This window comes from Balaenoptera musculus, chromosome 16, assembly GCF_009873245.2.
Source record: "Balaenoptera musculus isolate JJ_BM4_2016_0621 chromosome 16, mBalMus1.pri.v3, whole genome shotgun sequence".
Classification (NCBI taxonomy): domain Eukaryota; kingdom Metazoa; phylum Chordata; class Mammalia; order Artiodactyla; family Balaenopteridae; genus Balaenoptera; species Balaenoptera musculus.
This window is the reverse complement of record NC_045800.1, coordinates 5231582-5243722: the sequence shown is the minus strand read 5'-3', so window position 1 is coordinate 5243722 and position 12141 is coordinate 5231582. Positions and strand designations below refer to the sequence as shown.

Here is a 12141-nt window from a genome sequence, read left to right as displayed (position 1 = left end):
CTTTTTGGAGGAAAGGGCTCTCATTGAGATTGAAGGACATCGAATACTTCTTTCCACACACACTCATGCGATCCTCCTGAATTTGAATGTGTATGTTCCACATGTCGCTTGCATAAAATAAGAGTTGTTCTGGTTGGAACCTTTAAGGGAGGTCCATTTTTGGAGTCCTGTGTTAGAAGAAATAATCACTCTACGAACTTGACTGTTAGATTTTCACAGCATTCTCTGTGAGTCTCAATACAGCTGAAAAAACTTGAGGGGCTAGCCTGGGAACTCCAGCACCATGTATGATTTTGGCTTGTTGGAAACTGTGCAGAGGTCCAAACAAATTACTTAGAAGTGATGTTTTGGAGCACAGCCAATCATAGCTGAGCTGGATCTTTCTTCTTCCAATTAGTCTTACCCTTACTTAATTTCTTCACCAGAGGGTGAAGTTCTCAAAATGGTACCAAGCATCATCATTCTCCCAGAGCCAAGAATTGAGATGTGGACCCTTGAAGAATGAGCTCTCTATGTAACCCCATGTGAGCTTATTAAACACATCAGGATGATTTTCAGTAATCCTAGTTATTTCTGTGTAGTGTTCTGATTTTAGACTTTCAAGCACTTTGCTATAAATTAGCCAAAGTAACCAACTGGCTTTCACCGTGTTTGCGTTGTTCAGTTCATGGATGGTTCTTGTTCGCCAGCTTTGTGCGTGGCCCTTTGCTGGGGAGAGAGTTGCTTGGATGAATAAAACACAGACCTTGCCCTCATGACACTTAAAATCTAGAGGACATCTGTTTCCAAGATGAAGGAATTGCTTCTAAGTTGACGGAGTAGTAGTTGTGTAACTTCAAAGAGTAGCACTCCTTCCGTGGGGCAGTTCTGTGCTTATTCACACCAGTATCCTTGGTCCGGACCAGCTCCTCTGTTCCCTCATAGGCTGCCCAGCATGGCTTCTGGCAAATTCCCAGCACCCTGTTGTGGCTCTTTTCCAGATCATTCCACAGTGAATGCTGATGATGTCCAATAGAGGTGTCTTTCTCCTGTGTGGCTGACAGCATATTGGTGGCCGTGGACATGGCTTCAGCCATCTTCCCAATCCCAGCACGTAGTTTGGTACCTTCTGGAGAGCAGGGCTGGAGCTGTGCTTCGTAAACGCCGGCTTCTGTCGTGACTGATAGAAAGCTCAGTACCCTACCTCTCTTCTCTGCTTTAAACTTACCACCATGGAACATGCCATAAATTTGAGTTATGATTTTGCTTTTTAGTCTGTCTCTCCTACTAGAATGTCAGCACCCCGAGGGCAGAGATTTTGTCTATTTATTCCCTGATGGATGTTTATTGCTCACTTTGGGGTCTGAAGTTGTAGCGAGTACTCAAGAAACATTTTTGAATAATGAACGAGTGAATGAATGAGTGAATGAATGAATGAAGAATCTGCCTGAGTGTTCTGCTGGATTAACTGATAACCCACCCACAGGGTGGTCAGTTCTGTGACGTTCCAGCTGGATCAGGTGAAAACACCTGTCTAAAAGTATTACCCTGATACCATCTTAAATTTCCCCACACAAGTGGGAAAGGTCAGTCATCCTCTGCTTCCCACACCCAGTTATTAAAATAAATGGCTTAGTCTGCAGCTAAACCAGCTCCCCTCCTCACCCCAGGAAATGTCATTTCTTTATCCCAGAAGGAATCCTGGTGAACACGTTTCAGTGGCAAACACCATATATCATGAACTCGGTGGCTTTCTTTAGACGCTGTTGACAAATTAACTTTTATTAGCCCAGCCCCCCAACAAATGCGGTGACTCTATTATTCTGGGGAGGCTCTGGCTGTAAGGGAAGCTTTTAATGCTTGTTTTCATTACAGAGAATTAAAGGGAAACTGTAATGGTGGTGAGTGGCGCAGCATGGCCGCCAGCATGGGGGGTCAAGGCCATGCAGCGTCTCGTCCTCCCCGGGGGGGGGGGTGGTGGTGGGGGTTGTTTGGCAGGAGCTGCGTGCTGCCTCTCCTCCAGCATGGTGTCTCATTGTCTCTGCCTCTCCCTGGGCCCTGACCCCAGCTCTCTCCTTCCTTGCCTTTACACAGAGCCATGCATGATGAAGAAGAGGGAATGTCTTCCTATTATTGCATAGTCATTATTACTCCTATCAGAAATACGTTGAGATTTGAACAGAGACAGACACGGAGATGAACGCTATTATTAGGGCAGGACTTTTTCTTTAGTGTTTTCTAATCCTATTTCCATAATATAAAATCATAATATATAAAAATCGGGGCAGATATTAACTATTATTTGGCATGTAGAACTGCCCAGTTATATTACAAATAGGGCAGAGCTTCCAGTTTCTTTCATATATTCCTGAAATCAAGGAGATGCTAAGTTGCAAATAATGACAATAATGACAAAAAAGTCACTGGCCCCAGAGGGCACCAGGAGTAGCTATTAATAAAGGAAACAACTTTTTAGGGCTGAGCTGAAGCTGAGTGATTACACTTGTTTCTGAAGGAGAGATAAAGCTAAAGCTATAGTTTATTGAAAATTAATGAAAGTGAGTTTTGGTGGCATTGCTACCAAACTAGAAGGAAAATAGGAATGTGAGTATACTGTATGAAAACAAATTTTCTTTCTGGGCTGCCATTTCTTCAGCTGTAGTATTGTCACTTACCATCTTACAGAGGTTTTAATTTGAAAGCATTAATGATGTGCGTTGGGCAGTGGCTTCCGATGGTAAATAACCACAGAGCTTTTATCTTTGATATATGATTTCCTTTGATGTATTTTTTTTAGAGCACGTTAGTTCACAATTTTAAATCAGACTTCCTCTCCGTGAAGCTTCTGTGCTTTGTTTTCAGAAGCTTGACATTGCACTCGTTTTTTAAACAAATGCTTCAGAGCTCTTGTAGCTGAAGATTAAAATCTTCAAATTTTGGTGTCAGCAAGTATAAAATTCTTCATGTCCATTATGAGACTTCTATCTGGAGAGCTAGTCTAGTGCTGTAACCAATGAGATACTGACAAAAAAAATCTGACTCCATTTTGGGTCAAAATAGGCCCATTTTTAGACCTTGCTTTACCTAGAGGAACTCATTTTCATAATTGTCCATTCAGATCTGGCTTTTAAAACACAAGTTTGCTTGTTTTTATGGTGCATTAAAAACTTTGCTTCAGCGTTTGCTCACATGAATGTGGACAGAAATTTGACTAAGGTTAGAGCTCGGGTGGCACTTGGTGGTCACTGACGAGCCGCTTAGGTGACCGGCGGTGGTACGTGAAAGCTTTGAAGTGGTTTCCCCGGGAAGGTTGCTCATGGATGGCTGTGTCCCTGACTTCCACATCAACGGCTTTGATTTTTCTGAAACTACCCCACAGAGGGATTCCTCTTACTGATTAGGAATCCTTTAAAAACATACTTATTACGCGATCCCTTCAAGGTGCTTTCTGCTCCCTCCAGCGTTAAAAGTGTGCTTTCTCCCAACCTTAAATTTCACGTGGACCTTACAGGGTCTGGGTGTAGGAGCCTCTTGATCCCTTCAAGTAAAAGGAAGAACCCAGAATCGGCAAGGAGCAACAAAATGTCTGCTTTTCAAATCTGTGCAGACAGCCAGGTTTCCCATTTCAGAGGAGGCAGAGGATGCTGATGGGTCTAGATGTGAGCTTTGTCTTTTACTATTTCTCACCAGTCTTGACCTTGGGGATGTTACTTAATATATCCAAGCTTTAGTTTCCTGGCGGAAGCAATTCGTACATTACAGTGTTATTTTGGGGATTAAATGAGACAATGCAGAATGGCCACCATATTGTAGGTGCTCAGAATGGATGAGCTTTGTTGGTGCTCTGCCCAGAGACACACATTTCACCGGAACTCTCCCCCAGAGCCAATGGGAAATAGAGCTCAAACCATTTTTGCGTAGCTTAGCAGAAATTGCATGGGGCTTGAAAAAAAAAAAAAAGTATTTGGAAGTAGAACTGCATTTTCATTTCTCTCTTTTTTTAAATCCAAGTTCTGGGACACAAATCCATAAATTCCATAAACGTTCATGTCATGCCTTGAATTGCTCATTTTATCTACGAATGGGGTGTCTGAATTGCCTAGTGGCTCAGTAGTGAGGCTTTTATTCACCTACCAACTTAAAAGGCTAGGGAGGTATTTGAAATCTCTTTTGGCATTCTGCACAGGAAGATTATTTAAATTACATTTTCAAGTATGTGTGATACCTACATGAAGCCCAAAGCAAGAATTTGGAACCTGTTTTATATTCTCATAAATATATGTGCTTCATTTTTCATATTAAGGACGGAAAGGCTTATTATTGCTTAAAAACTTAAAAATAGTACTTACAACGTTATATAAATTTAAGCTATAGGAAAGACTCAGTGCAGCCCTGTGTATTAAATGAAGAAAATGCTAGAAGAGAATATCATGTGTGCTTCTATTTCAAAATCATAAAACACGGTAACTTATACTTGGACTTTAGAACTTGAATATTTTATCACAAATATATAAAAGCCATTAGTTATAAAAGAAAAAGAAAAAAAGGGGAGTTTCCCTGAAGACTATTCAAAGGATTGCAAGCTAGAAGGACAGAGGCCAGTTCCAGCATGTGTAGCAGTGGAAGAGATAAGGGATGGCTGAAGCATCAGGAGGAGAAAGAAAACCTAATAGTGGGACCACTATGTGCATTTATTAACCGACGTCCGTAGAAAGGGCTGTGTTGCTTTCTCTCTCTCTCTCTCTCTCAACTTCCGTATGTATTTACAGCAGTGGCTGAAATTATGAAGTTCTTGGACATCTCTGGAGGATTGGTTCTTGGTCAGAAAGGACCCTTGAGGTCCCTTGGCTCGTGTGCACTGTCCTCCTTTCATGTGGGAGAGTGGGGCTCAGAGGGGTGAGGGTAGGAGGAGCTGGGAACAAAACCACGTTTCCTGACTCCACATCAGCTGCCCTGGCCGTAACACCAAATAACCTTGCCCTGTACATTTCTCTGAAAACAAGTACAAAGCTTGATGCCTCCATTCCGTAATCCTCAGCCCCTCCTAATCCTCGGAAATAAACCTGCCTTTTGAGTAAAGCAAGAACATCTCTGTGTTCACGCCTGCACCCTTGCATCACCTCCCTGCATTTTAGCACCTGGAAGGCTGCTTCTCAGTAACAAAGTAACTTGAAAGGAGTGAGAGCCTGGTTCTTGGTATTTTATTTAATCCCCCAGGGAAGCCCAGGAGGGGCGGGTGTTCTTCCGTCTCTTTCACAGAGTCAGAAGCCTCTGGAGAAAGGCACTGGAGAGGTTAATAACCATCCCCAAGCACATGTAGGACAGGGAGGGACGGGGCAAAGTGGCCAGCTCAGGACCAGTTGGCTGCAGAGCCCCTGTCATTCTCGGAAAATGGAAAAACCACGTGAACAGGAGGGAACCTCAGTCCGCTGGCTGGCATGTTGTAAAATGTTTTGGGTTGCAACAAATGGCCAGAGACACCAAAACTGATTTCTCAAGAACATTAGAGAATGAAGTGCTGACATTTCCATCCCGTTCAAATAGGGAGCGTGAGAGGGACAGGGGTTGCAGCTGGCAGGAGGAGAACCTTTTTGTTTCTGAGCTTGGTGCTGCGTGCTGCTCTCCCTTTCCGGCTCACACACCCTCTTTTCTGTGATGCGCTGTCGGGCCAGACACCTGGGAAGGCAGTGCTCACATTCCAGAGACATCCGCCAGGATGCTTGTCAAGACCTCAGAAGCACCCACCTCCCCTCTTTGACATTTGGCCATTCCAGCTAACCAGGTGGAAAACTTTGATCTCAACTAATTGGGTGGGTTTGGGCAAGAGTAACCCAGTCTCCTTCTAGAGGGTGCACAGCCGACCTGAGATGGGTTCGCCTAACTGTGCCCGGCTTCCCCCTGGGCTCGGGTGAGAGGCTACACGCCTCCTGCGGGGACCTCCGTGACTCCGGGCTACTCCCTGCCTGCTGCAGTGACGCTTGATTTTCCTGTGGGTTCTTTCTGCTCTGTGACTTAAACAAATTAAATTGTCCCTTTATGCTTCCTCTGTAATTGCGATGCAGTATTTATTCTGTTTGGGCATGGATAATTAGAGAAAATTTGGAGAGGTTTCTCATCCCCTGACAGGTCCCTCTGAAGAGTGCCTGATGCTGAGTGATCTGTCAATATAAGGACATAAGGTAAAGCAAGTATGTAATTTCTGTCCATCCAGCGTTAATGTCTAGGTGAAAGCAAGTCACATCATATAAATAGGTGTTGTGATGACCTCTTACTGCTGCTGGTGGGAGAGTGAGACCTTTTCCACATCCTGTATGTATATGCATGTAAATTACAGGTTTGTGTATAATACACACGTACACGCACATGCACACTTCCCCAGCAGAATCCTGAAGGTTTGATGGGCTGATGAACAGTTAAGGGTAGGCTTGTACAGACAGAGTGTCAGTGACCTGAGAACTCTTCAGAGGAGGGCCTGAGTTCTTTGACTTGTACCCTCCCCCCTCCACCTTGCCTGACACAGTGTGCAACACCTAGGAGACTCCTGGTAGAAGCCTTTTGAACCTGTGAATGAACGATACACTCGTCTGTGGGGCAGTCATATCTGGGATTGCCCTGCGCCCATATTGTGACCTGGTTTCAGGTCGAGGAACTATGGTTACTACACTTACAAGACCATGTCGCAGGAGCTGGCAAACTGGCCCAAGTCTGTCTAGCGCCTGTTTTTGTGAAGTTTCATAGGACCATGGCAATACTCATTCGTACGTGTGTCGTGCATGACTGTGTTTATGATGTAGTGGCAGATCTGAACCACTTGAACAGAGACTGCACGGCCCTCAAAGCCTAAAATAGTTACTATCTGGCCCTTTGCAGAAAAAGTTTGCCGACATCTGCTACCTTGGAAGCTGATCCTGAGGTCTTTCAGAAAAATAGATCCTGCAGGCCTCAGGTCCTTATTTCTAAATGTATGTACCACCCGCACAGGCCCCTCACCCATTCTGTGGCTGCCTCTTTTGTCAGTGCATTAAAAGGAAGAACGAAGTTGAGCAAACGTGACTACAGGATTCCACACTGGGTTTGTCTTAACTCGTGGCCTGTCCCCAGACCTTTTATTCCTATCGCCTTCGCCTGCAGAAGCCACTGAGAGTGTGCCCTCAAGGGCCCCTGATCTCAGGGCGATTCCCTTGGCTAGTTCTTCCCTTCCTGTCACGTGGTGACTTGGACTCGGGAGAACGGGACATCCCCACGTGGAGAAACCCGTTTCTCAGTGAGGTGAATAGGACCCCCGTGACTGGAGATTGATACAAGGATTAAACCCTCACTGCAAGCTAACAGGCTCCTTGGCTGGTTGGTTACTTAGGATTTTCGTCTATTATGTGATGGGCTCACATTTGCTCTGACTCAGTACAGAGCCCCCAGAGCTTCATGATTTCGTCTCTGCCTGCTGGTCACATTTAAGGGCCAGGAGTGGCCGGGTTTGGTTTGCTCCTCCCTCCTCCCCACACACCCAAGCCTGCAGGTAAACTTGGCTGGTGCTGGGAGAGACCCGACCAGTTGAATGAAAGAACCTATCTCACTCTGGGCAATGGCAGGTCCTAACTCTCGCTTAATGGGTGGAGTAAAGCTTCTCATGGCATCTGTAGGTCTTCTCTGAAGAACCGAGGATCATTGGGTTGTCATCAGCTAGTGAACCCCTCAAGACACCACACGTGTGGGGCTTGCCAGCATCTTAGAAGTAAGCAGCCGTCTCCCATGCGAGGGTGGCCGGTGAGGGTGCAGCACTGAGCTGAGTGCTGCAGCCCCACAGCCTTGGTCGGAGGGTCACCTGCCCAGGCAACCCAACAGCTGCTCTGGGGAATTACGACGGTTACAAGAATTGGTGGGTTTCTAACGCAAGTTGCCCCGTTTGCCCGGTCTCAGCCTCAGCGATTACATTTGTGGTCATTTGGATACCTGTGTGACCCTGAACTTCCTGGGAAGAGACAAGACTAACGCTGAGAGCTTTGAAATAAGCAGGATCATTCTTGGCGTTCACACCAAACAGAGGGATCAAAGGCTGCCTGGACTGTATAAAGTGAGCGGTTTTAGTGAATTGCCCAGAACATTTACAAGGGACTAAGAATAAGAAGGATGTTCCTGAACACTTTGTGCACATCCACTCGCTTAACAGAATGCTTCCCGCTGAAAATGCTCATATGAGGTTAGGTCCTCTTCAGTGCCCGCTGTGTGTTGGTTATTGCTGAGACCTTTGTGGACACCATTGTTAAGCTTCTAGCATCCCTGCTTAATAGAAGATGAAACTGAAGCTCGCTGAGATTAAGTAACTTGGCTAAACTGAAAACTTTCTCTGCTGAGGCCTTTCGGAAATCTATATAAGCAAACGAGAGTAAAGAAAGAGTCTCTTCCGAAAAATAATTTGGAAGCTACTGAAAATGGTCCTGGTTGGTGATACAGAGATTTCTACGCACAGAGTAAGAACTATTGCAAGAACTTGCCTGGCAAACTTGGTAATGGATAAACAAACTCAACAATGAAAAGAAGTTCTATTCAAGTTATACATTCAATATAATTGGCCCATGGCCATGCTAGCCAAGTTCAACGAGCATGGTCTTCCTTTGGTCTGTGCTAACATCACCCACAAGAGCAAGCCCAAGGCCTCGCCAGGCCTGGCTCAAGCCTGCAGTGCAGTGGGGATCTGGGGGGCAAAATGTGTCACTTGGTTTCAAAGTCGTGAGCTCTTAGGTTGATTTCTAAGTCAAGTGCACACAGAATTCCTTCCCTCACTGAGACTCCTCTTACTGAAGGTAAATTTCTATACAAAGGCCCTTGCAAGCTAATTTGGGGGTGAAGGGCGAGGGAGAGAATGGATTGTACCCAGGTCTGAGCATTCTTCACAGGTGATGACGTGGAGTGTTTTCCAGTGTTCTAATGTGGTCATGAAATTCTTGTCATGTACATAATGACTATAATAATAATCTACATAAGTAGAGTGAGTTTTCCTATTTTTTACCATGAGATGCAACGATGAGATAACATTTCTTGGCTAGATTGAGTACATAAAATAAGTCCTGTGAATTCCTCCTTAAAGTGACTGTCCTGGTGCCTGTCCTTCAGGGGATTGGTCCAGTGCTCAGAGGAGACCGAAGGTTAAATTTTCGCGGGATTTATGAGCTGTTTGATATTGGCCACAATAGCAGTATTTACACCATGGAAATCAGCAAATGCTACTCCCCCTTCTTTGAGAGCCAGTTGTTAAAAATGGTACCAGCACCACTGTTAAGCTTCTAGCATCCCTGTTTAATAGAAGATGAAACTGAAGCTCGCTGAGATTAAGTAACTTGCCTAAACTGAAAACTTTCTCTGCTGAGGCCTTTCGGAAATCTATATAAGCAAACGAGAGTAAAGAAAGAGTCTCTTCTGAAAAATAATTTGGAAGCTACTGAAAATGGTCCTGGTTGGTGATACAGAAATTTCTACGCACAGAGTAAGAACTATTGCAAGAACTTGCCTGGCAAACCACTTTGAAGACTGATGTAGTCTCAGAGAACTCAGAGGATCCCATTTAAAACAACTTTCCGCCCTGTTCTAATAGAAGGAACCTCCGTGTAGAGTACAGTTCTCCTTGCACGGGGTGTTTGTGGATGTTCAAACCATGCAGGTGTTTATTTTGGCACACACCCCTGTGAGATGCATGCGACTTAGTATATGCATTTGGTTTTATACCATTTATTGAATTTTATTTCCCATTTGGTGATGTTGGTATCTTTCTAGTTTGCTGTCTGGTTTAAGTCACTACCAGCTATATCGAAGTCAGTGATCGGTCCCTGTTTGGGCTTTTCATGTTTCCATGGGAGAGGTCTACTGATCACAAATCCCTTACAGACCCACCTTAGTGTGTTGCTTTTGGTTATGTATTTATTCAAGTCTAAATGATTGAAGTGGGATGAAAATGGAGATGTAAACCCAAAATTCAAGAAAGCCTTTTGAAACCCATTCTACAATGGTAGGTTACTATTAATCTACTGTTAGATTAGTTTACAACTTGTTTTGGTTAATACTGTAGCCTGCAAACAATGCTAGGTCGTAGGAGGTGGGGGTTATTGAGAGTTAACTCCTTTTGTAGATGGACCACCTGCACGAAGCTGGAGAAGCCAGACACCAAGGGCAACATCTGCACCAGGCACCTTGCCTCTGGGGGCCAGGCCTTAAGATCATAGAGGTTGTTTCCTCCCCTTTGTTTGCAATATGCAAACACAATGTAACTCAGCCACAACAATCCTGTGCAAGGGTGGTTTGCTGCCCTGACAGTGCATTTCTTGGCTTATCTTCATGCTGGCTGCCAGCTCACTTAACCAGGGGTAGGAGCCCACAGGGTGAAGTGTGCTAATCACGTGAGGCAACAGGGCACTGCCTCAGATGCCACCTCCAAAACATGGGCTGGTGGAATCCGGACAGCTTCATGGGGGAATGGGGAAGAGAAGGTCTGGCCGTCTAGACAAAACCAGTGAGCCATGACACTGTTTCAAGAAGCATGGAAGCAGAGCAGTGCTGGCTGTTTCATATCAGCCTAGCACACTGCCTGGGCGTCCTAGCACAATTTCAAGTGCAAAAGATGGGAAACAAAGTTCAGCAATTCTGTTATCAATGGCAGACAGTCCTGGCTGTTTTCATTCTCTCTACTGCCCATCTGTACACACACAGGGCAACTCGTGGAGAAAGGCATCTTGCTCCTAATGATATACAGATAGGATTTGTCTAAGGATGGGCATAGCTTCTATGCGTTCCAAGTAAGAAAAAAAAAAAATACTGTCTGTTGTATAAAATATAAAACCTCATACAGTCCTGAATATCAATGTAATTCCAATTATTTAGCATAAGCGAGTCAGCATTTACTTTTCAAAATGCCATCCGAATTTCTTTTCTAAAATATGATTCCTAAGAGGCAGGCAGCTTCTTATTGAGATTAGATATTCTGGACTGGCATACCTATTATACTTCATCAGTATCATAAACCTTTAGCCCTGGGAGATAAAAAGGAAAGCTCCATCAGTTCATTCAAAAATAGGTATTGAATTCCAGGCCAGGCACAGGAATGCTAACCAACAAGTCAATCTTGCAAGTGAGGATGAATGAGGTCTAGCATCATAAAATAACCTGGGGCTGCTTTGACCTTGCTCTGTCCTCAGACTACAGCCTGTTCTCAGAAATGCAGGCTTCAGTCTCACTAAGGACTTGGGCTCTGGGGGCTACTGATGGCCCCTGAGGGTGGTAAGCCTGCAGAGCCTCGTAAGAAAGGCGCGAACATACATACCCTTCCCGATGGGCCTCTCCTTTTTCCAACTCCTGAATGACCCCCAAGAGCACTTTGATGGTTTCTTGGCTTGAACTGATTAAGTTCTCCATCATCTGAAGCTGTGCTTTCAGATCGACCACTTCTGTATGAGGCACAATTTGTTGGCATTCCTCACCCACAGCGAGCGCTGTCGGACAAGGCTGGTGCTCCCGCCCCAGGGGGGCCTGAGTCTGCAGGGACGCTTCACCTCGTTCGGGGGACGGGCACTGCATCGGCGGCGAGCAGGCCAGGGCAGCGCCCGGCGGGGCCTGGAGCCCGTTGGCCTGTGAGGCCTTCCTCCGCTCCTGGTCGGCCACGGGCCAGAGGGACCACTCGCTCGAGGGGGCGGAGTTCGACAAGGCCAGCCCGGGGGCCCCAGCGCCGGGGGCAGGTGCGTAAACGGTGGCCACCTCCGTCTTAAACACCATGCCGTGGGCCGATGCAGCGGGTTCCTCGGCGTCCGGGGTCGCCCGGTCGTGCGTTGGCTTCCCGTGCAGCTGGTCATCGGGCTCTTGGGAGGGAGGACGAGTGGAGTTCTGGAGAGGAGCATCTCGGCAGCGGTGCAGGTCGGGGGTTTTGCGTGGCTCTGCGCCGTTGACCCCGGCGGGCTGGTCCAGCGCGTTCTCGTGCTCATCGGAGTGGAAAACCAGTGCCGCCGCCGCCTTCTGAACCCGCTCCGCGCCCCCACTGCCGGAGACTCCTCCCCGGGGCCCTTCCTCACTCTTCTCTTCGAATCAATTACAAACCCATTGTTTTGGCTTTTAACGCATTCCGCGGCTGGGATGCCTTTGAGATTCCCTTCTTGCGGTCCAGAGGGAAAGTCTGGTAACACT

At 46.1% G+C, this 12141-nt stretch overlaps 2 protein-coding genes across 3 annotated transcripts in view; one reads left to right on the top strand and one right to left on the bottom strand.

The window, feature by feature from the left end:
* The window catches only part of DOCK1 (dedicator of cytokinesis 1), a 530116-nt gene that overhangs the window by 234970 nt on the left and 283005 nt on the right, over positions 1-12141 (top strand). The gene's annotated exons all lie outside the window — the stretch shown is intronic.
* The window catches only part of INSYN2A (inhibitory synaptic factor 2A), a 38117-nt gene that overhangs the window by 25575 nt on the left and 401 nt on the right, over positions 1-12141 (bottom strand). Inside the window, 3 exon segments of the mRNA XM_036828291.1 lie at positions 11288-11991; positions 11994-12109; positions 12112-12141. Coding sequence (XP_036684186.1) covers positions 11288-11991; positions 11994-12109; positions 12112-12141 — 850 coding nt within the window.